Raw genomic sequence first — 22,191 nt, 5'->3', positions numbered from 1 at the left:
GGGGTACTGGGGAGAGACTGGGATGACACTGGAGGGCAGTGGGGACACTGGGATGACACTGGGGTAGTGAGGACACTGCAATAACGCTGGGGTACAGTGGGGACACTGGGATGATGCTGGGGTACTGGGGACACTGGGATGATGCGGGGGGCAATGGGGACACTAGGATGATAAAAGGTCAGTGGGGACACTGGGATGATTCTGGGGGACAGTGGGGACACTGGGATGATGCTGGGGGTACTGGGGACACTGGGATGATGCTGGGGGCAGTGGGCACACTGGGATGATGCTGGGGTACCGGGGACACTGGGATGACGCTGGGGGAAGTGGGGACACTAGGATGACAAGAGGGCAGTGGGGATGCTGGGATGATGCTGGGGGCAGTGGGGACACTGCAATGACACTAGGGTACTGGGGACACTGGGGGGCAGTGAGGACACTGGGATGATGCTGGGGGGTACGGGGAACACTGGGATGATGCTGGGGGCAGTGGGGACACTGCAATGACATTGGGGTACTGGGGACACTGGGATGATGCTGGGGGTAGTGGGGACACTGCGATGATGCTGGGGATACTGGGGACACTGCGATGACGCTGGAATGACGCTGGGGGGTACTGGGGACACTGGGATGACGCTGGGGGCAGTGGGACACTAGGATGACAAAAGGGCTGTGGGGACACTGCGATGACGCTGGGAAGACGCTGGGGGGCACTGTGGGACACTACTCGCGCCCCTGCGCGGTTGCCAGGCAACAGCTCCGCACGCCGGCGCATGCGCCGCGGCGCCTTCCGCGCGGGAGACAGGGAGGCGGCAGGACGCGCCCCTCCGGGATGCCTTGCGGCGGGCGAGGGACTACAGCTCCCGGCATGCCCTGCGGCGGCGCGGCTACAGCACCACGGTGTGCTGCTGTGGCAGGACTACAGCTCCCGGCATGCCCTGCGGCGGCGCGACTACAGCGCCAGGGCGTGCTGCGGTGGGCGGGCGGTGGGGGTGGGGCTTCCCGGCGTGCTCTGCGGGGGCGGCGCGGGTGCCGGGCCGCGCGGGTCGGGTCGGGCAGGGGTTCAGCGGAGCCGCGCCGCCATGTCGCAGGCCGGCGCCTGCCAGCCGCCGCCGGACGTCGACACGGACGACTGCCTCCGCGAGTACCGCCACCTCTTCAGCCCCGACATCCTGGCGTGAGTGCCCGGCCCGGGGCCCGCCGTGGCCCAGCAGCTGGAGCGGGCGGGCAGCCGCGGCTCAGGCCCCGGCCGTTGGCGGCCTCCGTGGCGCCCGGGGCTGCTGGCAGGCTGGGTCTCGCGCCTCCTCCGTGGCCGTGGGGGGCTGAGGCGGGGGAGGCTCTGCCTGGGCCCAGCCCTGAGCCCTCTTCTTTCCCCCGCAGCGGCAGAGTGGCACTCATCACCGGCGGCGGCTCCGGCATCGGGTTCCGCATCGCGGAGGTGTTCATGAGGTACGGCTGGGCCGCAGGGCCCCGCAGGGAAGCCGCTGCGCTGTGGTGGCGCACAGGGAGACGTCCTGCTCTGCCTCTTCAGGTTCTGTGGCCGAGCTGGCTTAAGTGCAGGATGCTGAAGGTGATAAAGGCCTCCTGTCCTTTGCAAAGGCTGTGGTAGCAAGGCCTCCTCCCTGCCGGAGCAGCTGGGGACAAGGTGGACCTGCAGTGGGGTGGGAAGCTGGAGGCAGCAGTATCTTTGTGAGGAGTATGGGCAGGAGACACTGGCAACCTAGTCTGCCCCAGGCTCTTGTAGGTTGAGGTGGGGTGGGAGGTAGAAGCAGGCCTCAGGCATTCCTGCTCTGTCACAAGGCTGCAATAGGGCTCCAGTGCCTTGTTAATCTGCCCCTTCTTGAGTCCTGGGCTTTGCACAGTTGTATCTGGCCTGGAGAAGTGATGTTAATTCCAGCAGCATTGCTGCAGCTCCCATGACTTGTGGACTGAATTTTTGGTAATCTTCAGGGGTCTGAAGTGACTCTAAGGAGTCAGCCGTGTATGGTCTTTTTCACTTGGCCCTTCTTTGCAGGCATGGCTGCCAGACCATCATCGCAAGCCGGAGCCAGCAGCGAGTGTTGGAGGTAAGTCTGTGGGCTCCAGTGGGACCTGCAGGCAGTGTGGAGATGTGTGAGCTCCTGGAAGTCTTCTGCTCTCTGCTAGAGATCGAGATGAGAGCCTTGGGATTAGCGTGTCATGTGAAATGGCTTCCTAGCACTGTCCCATCTTCTTCCTACCTGAAGGAAGCGCTCACCTCTGAACAGCTCAGCACTATCAGGGAACTGCATGAGGTGGGTGGGATGGGAGGGGGGTTAATGTAGGATTTCACCTAGGACACCTCGAGGTAGAGCTCAGTTAATCACTGAAATCACCACCCCCCTCCACCACCCCCAGTCTCGGGAATCTCTGTTATCTGTGGCATGACAGAACAGGCCGCTGAAAGCCTCATGCAGCAGGTCTGTTGCTCTGACAGAGCATTTCTATCCAAAGTTGTTCACAGGAGCCTGGTATTGCAATGCCTTCTGGTTGATGAGGGAAATGGGATGCCAAGAGGCAAGCTCTGAAGATTTGTCAGTAGGATATGACAATCTTAGGTTGAACCTGAATCTCAGCCTAGACTAGGGGCAAATCCTCCTGACCCTAGGGTTACGTGGGTTAAGTGGGGTATCTTGATCTTCAAAGTCTCAGTTATTTTTGTGCTTTGAGGAGTGGAAGATGCAGGCCTAGAAAGCAGACACTGAAAAAGCTGTATTAGACTGCAGCTGCCCTGCATGCAGCTGGGTGGGACAAACACCCACCGCCGTGTGTCTGACCCTGACCTGGTGTTTGGCTGATCAAAGTTTCTGTTCGTCACCACTGGCTTGTACTGTACCCTCAGACTGAAAGCGGCTGTGAGAGAACTTTGCAGTAATTGTACAGAGTTCACTGAAATATATAAAAGATCAAAATCAGAGCTCAGGAGTGAATTGGTATGACCAGTTGCCTCTTGGAGGTGGTTAGTACTGTCATTTTGACATCCCTCATGCTCATATCCCAGAAAACTAGCAGCAAGACTAAGCAGCCTTCCAGTCCTCAGGGACACTGGGATCTCCTGAGCGCAGGGACTGGTTTCCCAGGCTCTTGTCACTGGGTGTGCTTGTGTGGTCACCGGGGGCTCAAAATTTCTCTCAGAACAGCCAGATGAGCCTGCGCAGGAATGTGAAGTGTCACTGGATGTTGTGCAGTTACGTGGGTTGCTATTGAGCCTGTGTGTCCTCTATATTTAATTTCCTGAAGCTGCCCGGGAGAGCCACGTTTCTTAACAAATGCCTTGGAGGTGGTTCCTGGCAGAGACGTTGAGCTGCAGAGCTGGCCCCGCTTCATCTCGCGGGCAGAGTCCGCAGTGACAGTTGGTTTGCATTTGCCCTTTTGCCTAGTGAAATAGGTGAACATAGAGACAGAAGCCTGACACCTTAACGTTAACTGTGTCTGGGCTCATGCCAAAATACTGTGTTGGGTCCAACCTTTGTATTTGCCCTGCAAAAATTTTGCTCAGGATGTGCTGTTGCAATGCGAAGCCATTGAGTTGACTGGGTTTAGTGAGTTGTGGCCTCAGTTCTTGCCTGATGCTTGTTTGGATGCAACATGCAGGAGCTTCCTGTGGCACTGCAGGGCTTTAGCTTCCACAGTGCCACCAGGATGAAGTTTGCTGTGCTTGGGGAGGTCTTTCTCCTCCCCAAGGTGAGAGAGGGGGATTTTTATAAACAGAGAGGCTGTGCTGGCTGACAAAATGGAGCTGCTTCTAGGATGGGATGTGACAAGTGTTTGTGCAGGCAACGCCAGCATCTGTTGTGTGCTAACAGGGACACAGCTCCTGCCTGAATTGTAGCTCACCTGTTATGAGGTCCAAGACTCCCCCTTGCTGAAGGAGAGTCCCAGAATCTCTCCTCTCTTTTCCAGGCCTCGAAAAAGCTGGTGGCAGCCACGGGCCAGCGATGCCTGCCTCTGTCCCTAGATGTCAGGCAGCCCCAAACCATTGTGGCAGCAGTGGATGAGGCACTGAAGGAGTTCGAGCGGATTGACATCCTTGTAAATGGTGAGTCGCTGGAGTGGGGATGGGGAAGATTTGCCACAAACTCACTGCTGAGCACAGCATTTCCCTGCATGTGGGCTGTATTTTGCTAGTGTCTGGCTTTTGCTCCTGTAGCCTGGGAGCGTCCTTGGCAGCTGATGGTGTGAGCTGCTAAGGTTTGCAGAGGGAATGGTCTTGCAGAAAGCAGAGACTCGCTCTAAGTGCTTGGCCCTCCTTGCTTGTCTCGATGTGGGTCATCCCTGCACCAGCAGCCTGCTGCCCCTGCGCTGGCTGTGCTGCTGCTCTGCTGCTCTGCCCCTTTGTCAGGCCTGTTTACACACGCCTGGTTCCCTGCGCTGCTGCCCCAGCTGAGGGCAGTGGGAGCCCAGCTCATAAGCTGCAGGAGGGTCCCCCAAAAGTGCCCGTGGTCATGTGGGTACAGCTTTAGCAAAGTGCCACACTCCACTCAAACCTTAACTGCAAAGCAAGGGAGTAAAGCAGCAAAGCAGCCTTCTGGCAGGAGCTGCAGGGAGTAGAGCACTCCTTTGCTAGCGTGTGTCCCCCCCTTACCTCCTCTCTGATCTGGATTGGCTCTAGTTCAGTAACCTCTAGGTGTAGGGTCTGTGTGCACGTTCATACTTGCTCACTGTCCCTCCTGCAGAGTGCCCTGAATCCGCCTGATCCTGCCGCAGCCCTGTGCTGACTGTACCCTGACTGCTTGTTCTCCAGGTGCCGCGGGAAACTTCCTGTGCCCAGCCAGCGCCCTGTCCTTCAACGCCTTCAAGACAGTGATGGATATCGACACTGTCGGCACCTTCAACACCTCCAAAGTGCTCTTTGAGAAATGCTTCCGGGTAAGTGGCTCCTGAGCCACAGGACTCAGTGGAGGAGCTCCTGGTAAGCAGGGAGTTAAATTCAAACAAACCATACCTCACTCCTGAGAAATGCAGTGAAATGTAGAGGGCAGAAGAGCTCTTGCTTCTGGGAGCATGGTGCACAGTACCCCACTACCCAGGGCTGTGCTGTCAGGCTCTGGACCACCTCCTGGGAGTCAACCCTGCTCGGATCAAGTCCATTCCCTTTCTGGGATGGCAGCCCTTGTGCAGGAAGTGGGAGTTGTGGACTCCGAATTTTGCATGTCCCTAGGCTTTGACTTTTGTAGCACCTTTCCATGCCCTGCCCTGTGTTTCCCAAGGGAAGTGCTACCTGGGAAGAAGCCGTAAACCTCCTGCTGCTTTTCCAGCTCCTATCCTTTCCCTTGGCCCTTGCTTGTTCCATGCTTCTCCTGCCTCTCTGGAAGCTGGCTGTTGGCCAACTTGGCTCAGTGAGGCTGGATGGGCAGTGCTGCCCTGGTGGTGAGTTAGCAACTTGGAGGTGGCTGTGCCCATGTGTTACCCTCCTCTTAGCCCAGTTCCCTTGTCCCACTAGACTCTTCTGTGTGGTCCCTTGTGGTGTTCCCTGCCTAACACTGTGTCTTGTTTCCTTCCCCAGGACCACGGCGGAGTCATTGTTAACATCACAGCAACTCTGAGCTACCGTGGGCAGGCCCTCCAGGTGCATGCTGGTGCTGCTAAGGCTGCTATAGGTACCAAAATGCTTCTTGCTGGGGTTCTGCAGGCTATGTGAGGCTGGTAAGGGAGCTCGTTGTTCCACATATTGTGATAGGAACACCTCCATAGGAGAGGTACGTATGAATCAGAGTGGTTACTGTGCAGCGTTGCACATGCCTGGGATTCGGTTGAGGCTCTTCTCTCCCCTCCAGGCTGTTTTTTCCTGGGTCCTTTGCTCTTGGCCGGAGTGTCTCATTACTTTTTTGGCTTCCCTACAGTTGGTTCAATAGTCTTGGTCTGTTTCTCATTCCTGTTGCAATCTCTTCCCCTTCCCAGATGCTATGACCCGTCACCTTGCTGTGGAGTGGGGACCCAACAATATCCGAGTGAACAGCCTGGCACCAGGTCCCATCATGGGCACTGAGGGCTTCCGACGGCTGGGTGAGGCAACCTGAGACGCTCTCTGTCTGTGCATCGGAAATGGCTTGCTGGCATCTTTCTGGGGGGCTGGAGCTGCCTGGCACTGGTGGCCTGCTAATGGGGTGTATGGTGTGGTCTGGGCCATTCCCACTGGGCCCAGTTGTCTTATGGCTCAGCTGGCATGGCTTTCCAGGAGAGCAGGGAGCAACCACCTCCTCGGCTCTTAGGGTGCTGATTTTTCTGTCAAGTGGCAGCTCTTTTTGGTCTCTGTGATGCCCTGATGTAACCAGCTCCCCTGCCTGATGGTTCGGAAGTCCATCAGCAGAGCGCCTATTCAGTCGTAGAGGCTGGGAAAGCTCTGTGAGATCATGTGAACTCACCGTTGCAGCATCCAGCACGTATCCCACTGCTGGGCTTGACTCCCCCCCCCCTTTTTTTTTTTAATCCCTTTTCTCAAGACTTTCTCTAGGTTGTTCCCAGGACTGTGCCAGCATCTCATCTAGGTTTCCTGCAGCTTTCATCAACTTGTCCATGCAAGCAGTGCTGACAGGTTGCAGTGTCTGGCAGGCTGTGATGATGGGCAGATGGCCCCGTGGTCCTAGCCAATACTTTTTCTTTCACTGTTTAGGTGGGAAATTTGCCGAGAAGGCAAGCTACTTTGAGATGATCCCCCTGCACCGTGCGGGGAACAAGACGGAGATTGCCCACAGCGTGCTCTACCTGGCGAGCCCCCTGTCCTCCTATGTGACAGGCACCACCTTGGTTGTGGATGGTGGGAGCTGGCTGACCTCTGCCAACGACTTCCCTGCCTTGCTGGGTATTGCTTCATCCTCTGCTAAACTCTAGGTGACGTGCATTTCCCCCTCCGTGCGATTGGAGCAGGGCTCATGTCAGGAAGCCTCTTGCCCCATGGTGTAGGGCATGGCTGCCATACCAGAGGGTGTCACGTTACCTTCTTGCCCAAGTGCCTGGTCATGTTGTACCAGTCCCAGGCTCTGTCCCCCTGCAGGCTGCCAGCCATGCAGGCCGTGTGCGTCGCAGCAAGCTTTTGGGATCCTGGGTGACTGGGACTGGGACTGGGTCTAAGCACCCACAATACATCCCTGCCTTGTGCCCAGTCCCGGCACAAGCAGGTGAGTCTGCGCGATGGGGCCTAGGCTAAGCTGCCACATGGGCAGCACGGGGGGTCGGCTGTGATCCCTGCAAAGGCGTCCCAGGAACCCGGTGGGAGGTAACGAGACCCCTGCCCAGCGCCATTGTGGGCAAAACGGATATGTCCAAGGGTTAGTGAAGACCATAGTGCTGCGTGGACAGATGAGAGAAACCACCGCAGCACCAGGGCTCCAGGAGGTGCTGTGGGGTGTGCCAGCAGGAGTGGGTCTGCCCCATGGCAGATGCATGGCGCACATACAGCTGTGGGGGAGAAGGGGCAGAGGTTGGGTGTTAGTGTCTCTGGGCAAGGGCAGCCAGTCCAGGTCTTGAATCAGCAGCACTTGTTCTCAAACCTTCCTCTGCTTTTGGGAAGGTGGAGCAGGGTCGCCCACCACACTGTCACCAGAGCAGGCACTGAGCAATGCAGGGAGCGTCTCCGAGTTCTTGCGTACTTGCTGCATTGTGTCTGAGCAGCTTCAGCTGTCAAGGAGGAGGCCATCTTTGCCTGCAAACCCTATGCACGACCCATTCATCTCATCCTGTGTGGAGATACACATGCTAGCAACTGCCTGCGCGGTGTCCTGCCTCATGGCACTTACAAGGCAGTTCCCCCTGTTCGGAGCCAGCTCACCCCTTTCTCGTACGCACTGCAGAGTGAGGGCTGGTGCACAGCCCTGCTCACTGCTGGTACCTGCTGCTCCTACACCTGCTCAATGAAGGCTGAGCCAGATCCTTCATGTCCAAGCAAGGGCTGGATGGTGGTGTGGTGTTGGCTGTAGCAGTGGGCAAGATGAGAAGCCTGGGGGTCAACAGTCCCTAGGGATAACTTGGGAAGGGCAGGAGAGCTTGCTGGGTTTTGCTTCTGAGCCTGTGCTTGGCATAGTATCTCTTGCTGTTTCTGCTGGAGGATACTTGTGTGGACACCTCTGAGTGCCTCCTGAAGTGATGCGGTGCCCCTCTGCGCCCCAGCCAGCAAGACTGGGTGCAGGAAGTCTGACTGTTTCTGCCTCCCCTTTCCTCCTTGCCCGAATTACTGCAGCGTATGTTGCATTGCAGCTGAATTGCATGCAGGACTTGTTTTGGCAGCATACCCCTGCGGAGGTGGGAAGGGAGCTGGCACTTGGTTGCTAGGCCTGTGCTTTTCTGAAGAGGAGGACTCCTTTCACCCCCTCTCCCCCGCCTCGTTCTCTGGCTCGGCAGGCTCCTCGGGGCAGGGCAGGCTTGGCCAGGGCTGTGCGTACCGACCTCCCTGCTGTCTTGCAGATGTCTGGGCTGCAGGAGCAAACACAAATCAATGATGGAGAGCCTGGGATTGACTGATGGACAGGAACGTAACCGAACGCTGCTGCTCTGGGACATCTCGGGGTCACATCACCTAGAGTCCGAGCTGATAGCGGCTGCCTCTGTCTGACAAGCAACTGGTGATGGTGACACTGCTGATCCTGCGTCCGCCTGGGGGAGGGAGCACCAAGGATGCTGGGTGGGGAGCAAGCCTACCCCAGTTCTGTGCCGTTGTTTTCTTCCGCGCTGACATGGCTGAGATTGCAAGGATAGTGAGGGGTGTGCAGGCTGTGACATTCTGTCCAGTTTGTGTGCCCCTTCAGGTTGTTCTCCTGGCCTTTCCCGAGTTTCAGTTAGTGCTCTCCCAGGATCTCCGTCCCCTTCCCGGCCTCTCTCCTGTGTCAGAGAGCTGCCCGAGATACCCAGCAGCACCCCTTTTTGGGAGGGGGTGTACCTCAGCCCATTCTGGGTTAAGCAAAGTCGTGTAATTCCTCACTGTCACTGCTAGCTGCCACGTCTGTGCCTTATCCTTCTGTGGGGATGAGATTAGCCATGGTGCTCAGAGCATCTCTTGCTTTGTAACAGGCGCTGGCAGCTCTCCGAGGGCAGGCAGGTACTGAGCCACTTCCTGGCCCCTGGAGGGAGGAGGAATGGCTTTGTTACCTCCTGTGATGCTGGTTCCTCGATGAGGCAGTGGTCCCTTGAGGCCGGCAGGGATGCAGCTGCGGTGGCCATTATCCCAGGAGCAGAGACGGCGTGTGTAGGCCAAAGCCAACGAGAGCATCCTCTGTACCGCTGTGCGGAGAGCCTGAGATGTCCGGCTTGCTGTCAGCCCTGATCTGTCTGTCATGCTAGTCTCGTGCTGTCTCCTTTCTTAATACAGACACTACAGATGAGGGTAAATCAAGGGCACACTGAGGTCTAGCTGAAATTCAGGCCTTTCTGAATTGGCCACTGAGCTGACAAGCTGCAGGGGGCTGCAGCAGTTCTGCGCTGGGCTGCTGGAAGCAAACCCATTCCCTGTGCTGGAGCCTCGCGGGGCGCGCGCTCGTCGTGTGCTCGTGGCTCTCCTCTGCAGTATTCAGTGTCCTCCTGCTGCTGACAATTTTTAAGCTTCTCTATATAATTTTTAACTCAATTTTTGACTTCTCTGAAGTCTGTGTTAGAAAATTGCATTTCCTACTTGATTGTAGACTTGACACGTTTTGCTCCTTCTTCCAGGCCATGAATAAAGAACTTCCACACTCAGCTGTGACACTTGTCATCCATTCACCTGCTTAGGGGGTCGATCCTGCAACCTTTGTTCTGCCTTTACTTGCTGTGAGCTTGGGAAGGGTTGCTTGTTTCCCTTTTTCGCTTGTGATCTTGCAGTGTCAACAGCAAAAGGGCTAAAAGGCCAAGCCACATCTTAGGTCAGAGCGTCCTTTCCACCAGGGTCGCTATGCCAGCTTACTGCTGCATGGGCAGAGCAAACAGGCCGTCTGGGGGGCACCCTGGGGTGCTGGCTGGCACTGGCAGTCCCAGTCAAGCCCCGAGGGAGGATGGAAAACCGCTACTCCTACTTAGCAATGCTCTGTGCCACCTCAGGCCTTGGAGGCTCCTTGGCACTAGCACCCCAGGTCGGCGCTGTGCGCAGACCTACGCCCTCCTCAGCCCCAGCCCAGCTCTTGGGCGGATGGTTGCAGGCAGCTGCTGGGTTGGGGCCCTCAGTGGAGGTGCTGGGGAGGTGCTGAAGGATTCTGCGTGGGAGAGACACAGACACCCCAGCTCCTGCAGGGATGTGTTCGGACTGGGATCCTCAGGCTGTCCCAGGATTCGCACCAGCAACGTGCTGAACCAGGCCCCACCTCCTGCCCCAGGCGCCTGTGCACTGGGGAAGGGGATGCTGTTTCTTGCAGCTGTAGCGAGCACCATGGGCTGTTTCCCAGCCAGGCCTGGGGACCCAGTGCAGCTGTGATCCCAGAGTGGGTGTGTGGACCGTTATGGCCAAGATGCATCTTCCAGGAAGTCACCCGGCCCTGCTGCACTGTCCCCCGACGTCCTGTCCTGCAGTTCACTGCCCTGATGCTGAGGAGTTGGCCTAATCCCCCCTCGGGGTGCAGCCGGCTTCAGCCTCTGGCCGCAGGCTCTGGCTTTGCTCTTCCCAGGTAATTCTGGACGAATATTTTCTCTTGGAGACGCTTTTTGGTCCTAGCCACCCAGGAACGGTCTGTTCCCTCTGGGCTGCCCCCTTGTTCCCGCAGGGTAAATGTATTTGCCTGCGTCTTGTTTAACTGTGGCCAAGTGCGGCAGGGGCTGGCTGTCCCCGCGGGGCCGTCGGAGGTTTTCCTTTAGCCAGCCCCACGGTGCGTGCGGTGGGCACAGTGGTGCTTAGGGGCTTCAGCGGGCCACGCGCGGGGTGGCAGTGCCCTTCCGGGCCTTCGCGCCGCCGTCTGCCAGTTCTGCGCCTCCGATGCCTCCGCAAGTGCTCTCGCTCTCCTCCCGTCGCGGCTTTGGAGGCTTTCTGGTTGGCAGGACCACAGGCAGCCCTGCGCACCGCGAGTAATGGGTCAGGGGAGATTTAGGCTAGGGAAGGCGGTAGGTGGAGCCGGGCAAGGCGAGGAAGGTGCGCGCTCTCCGCCAGCCTCCGGTGCCTCTCGGAGCGGGCCCAGAGGCTGGCGGCCTCCGCGCGCCTCTGCAGCAGGACTTGGCCGAGGCGTCGTGCCAGGGCCGAGGCTGGTGCTGCTGCGGTGACACCAGCCGGGCCGGGAGCGCTGCCTGGGACATGCTGCCGCCTGGCACCGCACAGCGGGGTGCTGGGAGCAGCGGCAGGACAGCTGCGCCGCCCACGGCGAGCCTGGTGGCACGTGGGGAGGCCGATGGGATGCACGGTGCCTGGCGCATGGGGAGGCTGGTGGGATGGACAGGGCACGGGGAGGCTGCTGGGATGCTCAGGGCTCAGTGCACAGCGAGGCTGGAGGGATGCACAGGGCCTGGTGCATGGGGAGGCTGGCAAGATGCCTGGGTCATGGTGAGGCTGGTGGGATGCAAGCGACATGTGGAGGCTGGTGGGATGCTTGGGTGATGTGGAGGCTGGTGGGATGCATAGGACATGGGGAGGCCGGTGGGGTGCATGGGTCACGGGGAGGCTGGTGGGATGCCTGGGTCATGGTGAGGCTGGTGGGATGCCTGGGTCATGGTGAGGCTGGTGGGATGCCTGGGTCATGGGGAGGCTGGTGGGATGCCTGGGTCATGGGGAGGCTGGTGGGATGCTTGGGTGATGGGGAGGCTGGTGGGATGCATAGGACATGGGGAGGCCGGTGGGGTGCCCGGGTCATGGGGGCCGGGGGGGTGCCCAGGCCCGCTGCCCGGCGGCCCGGGGGATGCTCGGTGCGGGCGGCACGTGCTCGCGCGCGCCGGGGCCCTTTAACTGCTCCCGCGTCCGGCGAGCGAGCTCCGCCGGCGGCGGGGGGCGGGGCCCCGCCCGGTCCCGCGGGGAGGGGGCGCGCTGCAAGGCGAGTGACGTCACCGCTCCAGCTACTGCGGCGGCTACCGGATTGAGCCCCGCTGGCGGCGGCGGCGGCAGCGCCCCCCTCCCCCCTTCGCCCCATCCGGGAGCGGCCGCGGCCGCGGAGGGCCGTTGTGTCGCGGCGCCGCCGCCGGCGGGGAGCGGTCGCGCGGCCCGGCGGTGCCGCAGCGCCGAGCGCGGCGCGGGGCCGGCGGCAGGCGCGGGCGGGCGGAGCCGGCGCCGCCTCGCACAAAGCCCTGCCCGGAGCGGGCGGAGCCGGCGCCGCGCTCAGCGGTGCGGCGCGCCGGGACCGCGCCGGGAGCGCAGCGCCATCGCCGCGCCGGGAGCCGCCGCCGCCGCAGCGCCGGCGGGGCCGCCATGTGAGGGGCCATGGCCGCGGGGCATGGCCGCGCCGCCGCGGGGCTCGCCGAGGAGGCAGCGGCGGGGCGGGCGCCGGCGGCGGCCGCGGGCTCTGAGCGCCGCCGATGAAAATGGAGCCGCGTCCCCCGGCGGCGCTGCCCCCCCCGCGGGGGGAGCCGCCGCCGCCGCCGCCGCCGGGCCTGCCGCCGCCTGAGGCGGCCGGGGCGCCGCCGTGGGGGCCCGCGGAGGAGGGCGGCAGCCCCGAGCCGCCGGCGCTGCGGGAGGACGAGCCCCGCCTGCGCGCCGTCTTCGACGCCCTCGACCGCGACGGCGACGGCTTCGTGCGGGTGGAGGAGTTCGTGCACTTCGCCACGGCCTACGGCGCCGAGCAGGTGAGGGCGGGCGGCGCGGCGCGGCCCCGGCCGGTGACACGGCCTGGCCCCGGCCCCGGGTGCCCTTCCTGCCCCGCGCGGGCCGGGCGTCGTGTGGCGGTGGGTCAGGCCACGCCGCGTGACCGCCACGCGCCTCCCTTCCCCGGGCGCTTCGTCCGCGGGGCCTCTGGGCTCCCCCCGGGGATGAGCCGCCGGCCAGCCCCGAAGCGCCTCGGCAAGGCGGCCGCCCGCGGGGCCCTCGGGGGTCTCTGGCCCCCGGAGCGGTGACGAGCCAGCACGTCCCGCCGGCACGGGAGCAGGCGGGCGCTCCCCGGGAGAGCTCCCGTCCCCGCCAGCAAAGGCGGCGATGCAGCGCCGGGTCGTCCCGGGCAAAGGATGCTCACCGGTGTGAGCAAGGGGTGGCGGGACGCGGCGAGGGCAGAGCCGGCCTCGGCCAGGCCCATCCCCGCAAGTGGCACCTCGGCCGCCGCCGTGCGAGCGGGCGTCCCCAGCCTTTGTTCTCCGGGAACAAACTGCTCCGTCCCTCCCTCGGCTGCTGCTCCCGTCTCGAGGGGACTGGCCTCCGCGCAGCGGCACCCCGGGGTGCCAAACCGCCGGCCACGCTCGGAGCCGCGCTGAGCGCCGAGCAGCCCGTCCCCGATGGCTCAGGCGAGCCTGCACGGACGCTTTCTTCCCGTTTCCGCCGCACCACGGTCAGCTTGTCTTTGCTTGTGGCGGATCAGATGTGAGGTAATTTGAAGCCACCTGCTACGACCCAAAACCGAGGGACGGCTAGTAGCTGACCGGGGGATGGAAATGGATTCGTTGCACTTCTGCCTGTTGGCCTGTGTTGTTATTGCTACAAGAAACAGTGCTACATCAAAGTAGGCTTATTTATTTATTTAAGGCCTGTGGGTACCCTTGGGGAGGCTGCGTTTCCCACCCGGAGAGCCGCTTTAGCTCTGTAGCTGTCTCCGCTGTGCATGTGTTGCAGCGGCATGACAAAGCAAATCACCATGTGTGAAGGAGTGTTTTGGGTGGAGGAGGGGTTTGGAATGGTAAAAGCACCTTTTAAGAGAGGCTTCTGCTTAAAATACGCACGTAGAGGGGAGGTGCGCAACTTCTTGGTCTGCAGTTCAGACCTTGGCTAGGGCTCTGGTGCGGAGCGCGGGGCGCGGGAAGCGTCGCTCGCTGCCTCGTCGCGTGATGAAGCAGGTAGCGGCGTAACGGCACGGAGGGGAAGTTGTGAGCTCATCTCGGCAGCGCGTTCCTTGCGTCAGCGTGCGAGAGGGCTTATTCTGGGTAAAGCCACCGGCTTGCGCGTTCCCCGCTGTGGTCGGGGCTCTCTGCGCCGGTGCGCGTGTCCCCGCGGTGGCTGCTGACAGCCGAGAAAGCGGAGCCAGGCGGTGCTTTCCCCTCCGCGCTCCCGCAGGGCTGCTCGTGCTCCGCCGAGGCTCGCAGCCCTTGTCTGTGCGCCGCCGGTTGCCTAGGCGTGAGGGGAAGCGTAGCGAGGAGAGCGTTGGTCTTAGCGTGGCTCTCCGGCGTTGGTAGGAAGCAGTCCCCGCGCCTAGGAGACGAGGGCGGGCAGCCCGTGCCGCGGGAGATGCGTGGCAGGCGCCTCCTGCACTCGCCGGTCCGGCAGCTCGGGCACCGAGCACGGACCTGCCTGTCCGACCCGCGCGGGTCCCGCAGCGCCGCGTGCCTGCCTCGGGCTTGCTCGCTGCTGAAACGGCAACTGTGCCAGCGCTTCAAAGGTGCCAAAATAAGCCCGTAAAGTGCTCTGGGATTTTGCACCGAGCAAGGGCTGCAAAGTGTTAAGGCCTATCCAGATGAGGCTGTGCAAGGAGTTTTTGTACTGCTGCGGACAGTCTGAACTGACCCAACTTGCGAGTGGCTGTGTGCAAGCTTCTCGCTTCAGCTCTGCCTTTGAAGTTGCTTGTTCTTTCCTACGGAGCACAGTTATCGCTAATGTTGTCCAAGCTATGTCGTGCTTTTCATGTATCTAGATATAAAATGTGTGTATATACACCTATGCACACACTATAATATATATTTGTACATACGTGTTGCTGAAAATGCATATATTTATATAGCTAGCTCTCGATGTGCTGAACGACTCTCTCTCAGCACTGTAAGTCCTGGAACATCCTGGTGAGATTGATGTGGCAACTGCTGAGCCAAGAGGTAACGGGCACCCCGGGGAATGAAGCCTGGTACCTTTTGCAGAGGCATGCCAAAAAGGAAAAAGTAAGCTTGTGATGCTTTTGCTTGCAAGAAGACTTAATGTTAGCTCGCAGCTCAAAAGAAAGACAACACACCGAGTGAAGGCAGGGAAAGGGTTGTTGGTGGGATCTCTAAGCTTCCAGCAGATGTGTTGAGTGGTAAAGGAAGGAGTTTTGGGAAATTTCTTGACCTCTTTTGCTTTAAGCAGATGTAACTTGGGCCAAAAATGGGCCCCCTGAAAAATGAAAATCCAGCTCAGATGAAAGCTAAAGGACAGGAATACCACAGGGTGGGTAAGATGATCTAAAGGTGACTAAAAGGAAATTGCAAGAAGTCAACAAAGATTACACTTAAAACTGGAACTGGGAAGCCTGCCAGGGGCTTCCCGGGGGTGCGATGGCTCATGAGGTTATCGGGTAGCCGTTCAGTTGGCAAGGAGCTGATGAGGAGCTGCTCCCAGTCCTCTTCACCGTATCCCTCGCCTAGCGATAGGAGGTACCTGCTTCCTTCCCTTCTGCCCCTGCTTCCTCCTAACCACCACCCACTCGTGTGGCTGCGTGGAAGGTATGAATGAGGTGTTGGAACAAACTGCTAAATTTAAGCACAGCAAGTCATGGGAGCTAGCTGATTCATCCAAGGGTTCAGAGGGCTGAAGGGTTAAGGAAAGCATGTGTGTAAAACAATATGTACCAGAGAGCTGGGGAGTAGCAAATGTTGTGTTTAGCATTCGCTAAAACACCAGAGGCGTTTATGGGCTACTGAGCTCAGTGCTGTCGGATTATTTGGCTGAAACAACTATTAGCTAAATGTCAAAGGAAAGAGACCAACTGGCATTTATTCCATGAAAGATTAAATAGATTTGAATTCCTATTAGGGTTTCTTCTCTGCATGATGAAAACCATGTGTAGAAAAATTGGGGTTTTTTGGTTTGGGTTTTTTTATTGTTTTTGAAGTAGCTTGGGTTGTTGAAAGGCTGTCTTAAACTCTGTGGCTGTGTAATGGGAGATAAAGTGCGAGTATGGAGTAGAAGAGATCAAGGCATGGAAAGCGAAAGACTGCTTGCTCTTCTTTGAAGTGAGGAAAGCTAATAGGGATCAAAGCTATCACCAGCACCTTTGTCTTAGATGTGGTACAGGAAGGATGGACGCTGAGGTCCCGGTGTTTGATGCCCTCGCCCGGGGGTGGCCTTGGCCGCAGGAGACGCAGCCCCGCGCAGGCCTCTAGCCGTCCGCTATGGGCGGCCGCGTGTGTCGAACGCAGACCGCCGCACCGCTTACGGTGGTACAGCCACTTACGGTGGTACAGCCGCTTACGGTGGTACAGCCGCTTACGTGCGCCGCGGACTTGTAAACAGGACGTGTGTGTAGGGGAAAACAGGTCTCGAGGACGGCTTGACTTCTCGCACAAAACCTCCGTGGACCATTCGCTAGTAGCGTGCGAGGCAGTTCACAGCAGCACTGTCTTCATCATCTCCCCTCCTCGTACTTAATGCCCTTCCTAGGACCTGGCGTTCACCTGGAGCTGCTCCGTATGCTGTCGTAGCAAAGGGATTCCCCGTGAGCGGTACCTGAGAGCAGAGTGATGGGCAGATCCTGTGATGGAGGGGGAAGAAAAGCACTAGGATATCAGTTTAGAGAGCAAGTTAAGTAGTAGAGAGTCACGTTTTCTGTAACTTATATGTCGCCTTGTAAAGCAGAGGGTTGTATCTTCCGCTTATGTGGGTTACTCGTAGTCTAAGGCTATTACACAAGATTTCAGAAGAGCAAATGCATAATTTGTCTTGCTTGTTTTCCAGTTGCAGTATGTGTGTCTGATTGCAGTGAGACAGGAGGCAGAGCCTTTTCTCACCAGCTTTGTTACTAGCTAGAAATGGGAGAGCGTGTTGGAGGAGGAGAAACAAGTGTTTGTGATGCACGAGCAGAAGCTATCCTGCTGTCTTTCTTTTTTTATCCAGAAGATAATTGGAGATGGAAAAGCCTTTTGCACCACATGATCTTGCTACCTCAGTTCAATTAAAATAAGTCCCTACAGTTTGCTTGGCATATTTGAAAATAGGTTAGACAATACAGCTTCTCTGCTTTTTGTGTTTTGACAGAGATCTTTGGCGTCCCCCCACGCCCCTCCCAAATGATCAGCTGAAGCTTTGTTTCAATGTGCTTTGTCTCCCTTTCTTTAATATTTACATCCTTTAAAAATCTGCCCTTGACTACCAACCTTTTCCTGCTTCAAATCAGCTAATCCTTAGCTGAACTCTCCATATTTAGCTTTTAAGGTTTCCTTGTGTGATTTCTCCAGTTTTTTGCTGTGCTTTTCTGGCCTCCCATCACCTTATCAGCTTCTTGGAAAGAGGTGCCCAGCCTGACCTGGATGTTGCAGAAGGAACTGGGTCTCGGGGGTAGCAGGTACTCTGCCTTGAAAACTGCAGACAGCAGATGCAGAGACATGGATTTTATTTTTTTAATGAAAAAAAAATCTCCGAGACTTGGCAATTACTTTCTGGAATGAAGTCTGGATACTGTCAAACTGCAGCTTTTCAGTGTGCTTTTCTTATAGTTTCAAGATCTGGGTCACTTTGCGCTCAGGTAAAAGCCAAAAAAAGCCTTCCATAAAACACCAAACCTTAAGGAAGTCTCTCTCCCCCCCTCCCCCCCCCCCCAAGCTGCAAACCACTAAAACTTGTGCAGTGTAGTTGCAGACTCCTGTCTAGTGAATCCAGGCTTGTTTTTCCTTCTCAGCTCTGATGGACCCCCCCGGATCTGTTTGGAGCCCCTGGGTCAGAGCTCTTACCTCCCGTACAGCTCAGTCTCGCGGCTGCTGACCACACATGTGATCCTCCCTATTCCCCTTCTCCCACATCCCCAGAAATCGAATATTTTGGAACTGTGTCATGGGGAAACCTCAATTTTTTTCTTCACTTTGAGGAGTGTTGTGGGTCGTGTACCCCCCCGAGGAGAGGAAATACTGGCTTTGCCTATAAAGAGATTTCTCAAAGTATTGTATGAGGGTTCTTAGACCACGTAAATGTGAGCGAGGCTCTAAATTGCTTCCACCTGTGCTGCTGCTGCTGCACCTTTCAGAGGCTTTAATTGCTGTCGAACTTTGGTGTCTGCTGGTTGAGGATGGAGCTGGAGTTGCAGCGAGAGTGGTGCCGTGGGTATAGCCGGGGCGTGAGCCTGCCTCTGGACAGGCCGACTGTCACGCTCACACGTATGTGTATTTTGGAAGAGGCGCAAATCTGAAATATGTTGCTTGCATTGACTGAGGGCCCAGTTTTTTCACCATAGAAATCTGTGGCAAAACTCCCATTTGCTTCACTGAACCAGGCTTAAGCTTTTGCTCACCTCAAATAGTCGGCTGGTTTGGCTGGAAACACGCTATAGCGATTAGTCTGTCTCCTTCCTCCTCCCCTTTCAAAAGATATATCATCATCATTAATAACACATCTGTATTCTGCGGGAACTTGAAGATTGAGTTTTTCTTTCTCCCTCTGAGAGGAGAAAGCTTCCAAGCCAAAATATTTCTTGTAATATAGTTTGGGTAAGGTGGTTGCCGGTTAGCTGAAAACGAATTCTCAAATAAGTTTTCTCATTTGAAGTGTCATAAAGACTCTTTAGAGCCTCTTTTTGAACAGTGCCTGTGTCTCTCGGTGTTTGGAGAGCAGCGGGTTTTTTGTTTGCTTTTTTCTTCCCTCTTAAGTTCTGGTTTTCAGCTTGCTGAAAGCATCCCTTTTCAGAGTGGATGGGGACAGCTGGGGCGGATCATGCAGCAAACAGCTCTTGCGTTGCAAAATGGCACAGCAACAAAAAAATCCTGTGTTTGATAATTTTTATTGGCAGTCATAATGAGATTGAATTGTCCCAGGTAGATCAAATCTGGCAGGACTGTGAATACTCAATGCGATGGTTTGTCTGCACCGGTCGGGAGGAGGATGCTGATGGTAATTTTATCCGTAAGACCAGTTTCCTTGAAAAACCTTTTATTCTGCCCCTCTCCTTCAGACTGAGAGTACAGCTACTGCCGCATAGCTTGGTGATTTCCCCCTCCCCCTTTAATTGCTAATTTTGATTTTTGTGATCACTTCTCCAAATAAATACGCCTGTCCTCTTTCCCCCCCCACCCCCCCCCCCGCCAAAAAAAGGGGGGCATCAGTGTCCTCTTTGGAGAGTTTGCAAATTCTGTGGACAAAACCAGGGAGGGAGATGAGCTGGGAGCGGGGCGTGGAGGAGACACCCAGTAATCCTTGGCTGCGAGCGCGGCAAGAAGTCACCTTGCAGGCTGGGCACGGGGCGCTGCCCAGGGGTGGGACAGGAGCGTGGCTCCACGCGGTGACTCTCGGGGCTCGTGTGGGAGTTTCACATAGTTGTCGATCCATTTGGTGTCTTCATAGATGGGAGGTTGGGGCTTGGCGTCTCCACAGGTGGGATGGCTAATGTGGTAGTGGTTAGCCAAGTCCTTTTGCGGTACGATAGTCAGCCTTCCGCAGTGCCATCTCTTCTCAAAATAAGCTAGGCTTCAGGACGTGAGCAATAAAATTTGGGGTGTAAAATGAAAGCAAGGTTGTCAGAGGCAAACTTCTAATGGAGCAGCTGAGGCTCGAACATGGGAATCCCTGACAGTCCTCGGCCATGTCACCTGAAATGGGGACGTCCTTTCTCAGGCCTCAAAGAATGGTTATTGGTTATCTGGGAGGAAGGTGGTTGTGTGCTCTACACCTCTGAGGTCCTGCTCTGGCCTCTCTGGTGATCTGAAAGCTGGTTCTGCTCCTCCTTCAAGCACCGTGATGCTGAGATAGGGACACCTTGGGGACACTGTGACACGGGTATGTAGTTGCCCGTTGGACACCAGCTGCATAGATGAGCTAGAGGAATGGAGGAGGGTCGTGCTGCGATGCCCACCAGTGCCGCCGGCAGAAGTGCTGCCAGCTGCGGTGGAAGGAAGGCGGCGTGCTGCTGTCCCCAGCTCTGTGCCCAGCCCTGCCGCTCCTGCAAGCGCGAGGTGGAGCTAGGCAGGTGATTTGTCATGGGGTTACGCTTCGCGCTAGGTAGAAGTGCTAATTGCAGAGCAAAGCTGGAAAGCACTTGGAAATGCTCTTGTAGAGCAAGAAAGGTCTTTTTTTGCTGTCAGTAATGCTTGTGGGTCTAATACTAAACAGCCTATTCCCGTGTGTTGCATGGACCTTCATCACCCTGCGGTCGCAGTGCCGCGAGGCGAGAAGCGTGCGGCGCTCGGTGCAGCTAGTCCGCGTGCCGCCGGAGGCCGGGGGCGGCGTTGGGCGGCCGCTACTGTGCGAGATGGACCTTGCCGAAATCTGCACGGCTCTCAGGCTGCACAGGAGCCCTAGCAGAGTAAAAGCAATTCTTCTAAAGTTTTTCAGTGCTTCCTGTTTTTAGTGCTAAATGTTTTAAAATACTTTTTTTTTGTGCGTCACAAAAATGGAGGAAAAGGGGGGAAAAAAGTTCTTCCAAAGTTTTGCCTAGTTTTTGCCATGCTACTTGGGGCTGTACTCTAAAAGAATAAGGTAGAGGTTGATTTATGAAAGGATTTTTCCCCTTTGAGCAGAATGTTTCTAAGGATATAACTAATAAAATTGTATTGAGGTCATCTTAATTAACTGGCTGAAATATGATACTGTATCTCAATGCAGTGGTTCTTCCAGAGTCGTTCCAGTGCAATATCACTTTAGACAGTAAACACTTTCAAAGCACTTCAGAGGTGCTTGTATCATTATATAACTCAGTATAGCCAGTAATTGATAGACATTACAACAATTGCTTACAGATCTTCTCTCAATTTTATTCTTTTGACTTTTGTTTGCCACTTGTCAGGTAAGACTTGCTTTGAACCCAACAGCATTTTTCCCCCTCCCAGCTGACTTTTGATTTTGCAAAACAAATGACTTCCTATTAGCTGCAAAGCACAGCTCTGCTTGGGTAAAGAGTAATCTACCTTTGCTGGGTCACGCTTGCATTTCTCTCTCCTCTGAGATAATTGGGCTTCTAGCACTAGAAGTGTTGAATGCTTCTTTTCCCTTCCCTTTTATTTCTTCCCCCACACGGCTCCATCCTTTTGAAATCCTGTTGAGCAGCGTCCGCTTGGGTTTCTGGTGTAAAGGCGCAGGGCTGGTTTCTCGGCATGCATCTGGAATGAGCAACGCCATTCTTTGTTTGTTTGTTTTTCCTCTTATCACCTTGGAAAATGTAGATACTTCTCCGCGCTCTGGTAATGCCGTCAGACTGGTTCTGGTGTGTGTCTCTTTAGAAGCAGACTTTCTTATCTGGTAGCATGGTTTATTTGACGCTGTGGTCAGACTAGTGCTAGTTTGGGACACAGCAGAAAGCGAGTTCAAACAACTTTAAGCCTAAAATGCCATCTGACTCATCAGGCCTCTAACTGATCATTTGGCAGAAAGGCATGTTCATAGGGATGAACAGGATTAGGTAACAATTTGGTATCTTGCTACTGTGATCATATTGTTAAATGTGCCTGCTGACACAGAGAGTGAATTTGTCCTTGGGGAATTGTGTGCTTTGGACTTTCAACAACTCTTGCGCTCCCACACGCCAAAAGCATTTCCATCTCCCGTCTGACAGCAGTGTGCATTCTCAGCGCAGCGTTAAACCGACTGGAGCCGCTTTCCCGACAGCGTGGTTTTGCGCTACATCTGCACTACAGCTGTCTGGCTTAACTAGCTAAATGACGTCTAAGGCAGCGGTGCTTCTCCGGGTGTTCAGCTGACAAGTTTAGAAGTCCATGCTGTCCAGTAGCACCCCCCAAATCCTTTCAGTTTTCATTTTCCATTTTAAAAGCACCGGGTCACTTATTCACCTTTCAAATTGATCTTTAGCAAGACGCTTGTGCGTAGATGAGGCTTGTGCTGCCGCGTTGCTGGTGGAAGCACGCTTGTGATGGGCTCTGCATCGCCGGGGCTGCAGGTCGGAGCGGCAGGGGCCACGCGTACTGCGGTGCGTGGCCGGGTCGTGCAACGATGGTGAAACGCGCAGGGCGCTCTGCTCAAGCCGAGCAGGTACAGCTGGCCTGCAGGTCCAGGTTTCAAGCTTCCCAGTGTAGACAGGGCTCTAATTCCACACAGTGAGAGATCATGGATTTAATAAGGCATAAAAATTGCTGCTCAGTGCTCTCTGTATGTGTTACTCCTCCTGTTTGATAGTGGGAAGATACTGGAATACCTACAGGCTCAAAGAGAGCTTATTCTCCGTGTGAGCAGGGCAGTCATGACTGATAACCATGCCGCAGCGGGACCTGTTTTAGGAACCCAAAACACCTAAGCCCAAGGAGTAGCCCAAAAGATTAACG

General features: G+C 56.6%; 2 protein-coding genes across 4 annotated transcripts in view; both read left to right on the top strand.

Moving 5' to 3' along the window:
- The first annotated feature begins 971 nt into the window (after positions 1 to 971).
- On the top strand, positions 972 to 9,684 carry DECR2 (2,4-dienoyl-CoA reductase 2). Of its 2 annotated transcripts, none has more exons than XM_026106484.2 (9): positions 972 to 1,177; positions 1,381 to 1,449; positions 2,015 to 2,066; positions 3,922 to 4,057; positions 4,763 to 4,887; positions 5,525 to 5,618; positions 5,920 to 6,024; positions 6,632 to 6,820; positions 8,419 to 9,684. In XM_026106484.2, the coding sequence occupies exons 1-9, from the start codon at positions 1,083 to 1,085 to the stop codon at positions 8,451 to 8,453; spliced, it is 900 nt and encodes a 299-aa protein (XP_025962269.1). In that variant the 5' UTR covers positions 972 to 1,082; the 3' UTR covers positions 8,454 to 9,684. The 2 variants fall into 2 exon arrangements, with proteins under 2 accessions (XP_025962269.1, XP_025962270.1); XM_026106485.2 differs by having other exon boundaries at positions 973 to 1,177; positions 6,632 to 6,849.
- Positions 9,685 to 12,171: 2,487 nt separating this feature from the next.
- RAB11FIP3 (RAB11 family interacting protein 3) overlaps positions 12,172 to 22,191 on the top strand; it is a 91,415-nt gene continuing 81,395 nt past the window's right edge. Inside the window, exon 1 of one of the 2 annotated variants that reach the window (XM_064520496.1) lies at positions 12,172 to 12,675. In XM_064520496.1, coding sequence (XP_064376566.1) covers positions 12,409 to 12,675 — 267 coding nt within the window. In that variant the 5' untranslated portion in view covers positions 12,172 to 12,408. The remainder of the gene's footprint in view (positions 12,676 to 22,191) is intronic. The other variant, XM_064520497.1, reaches the window with a different exon arrangement.

Source organism: Dromaius novaehollandiae, chromosome 14 (assembly GCF_036370855.1).
Source record: "Dromaius novaehollandiae isolate bDroNov1 chromosome 14, bDroNov1.hap1, whole genome shotgun sequence".
Lineage (NCBI taxonomy): Eukaryota > Metazoa > Chordata > Aves > Casuariiformes > Dromaiidae > Dromaius > Dromaius novaehollandiae.
Note: the sequence above shows the minus strand (reverse complement) of the source record. Positions and strands in the feature narration are given on the sequence as shown.

Bases quoted from the DNA above. Each gene is read 5' to 3' on its own strand.
- DECR2 (XM_026106484.2), top strand. From the start codon at position 1,083: ATGTCGCAGGCCGGCGCCTGCCAGCCGCCGCCGGACGTCGACACGGAC. The intron at 1,178-1,380 runs GTGAGTGCCCGG...TTTCCCCCGCAG, and splicing joins TTCAGCCCCGACATCCTGGC to CGGCAGAGTGGCACTCATCA. The intron at 5,619-5,919 runs GTACCAAAATGC...TCCCCTTCCCAG, and splicing joins TGCTGCTAAGGCTGCTATAG to ATGCTATGACCCGTCACCTT.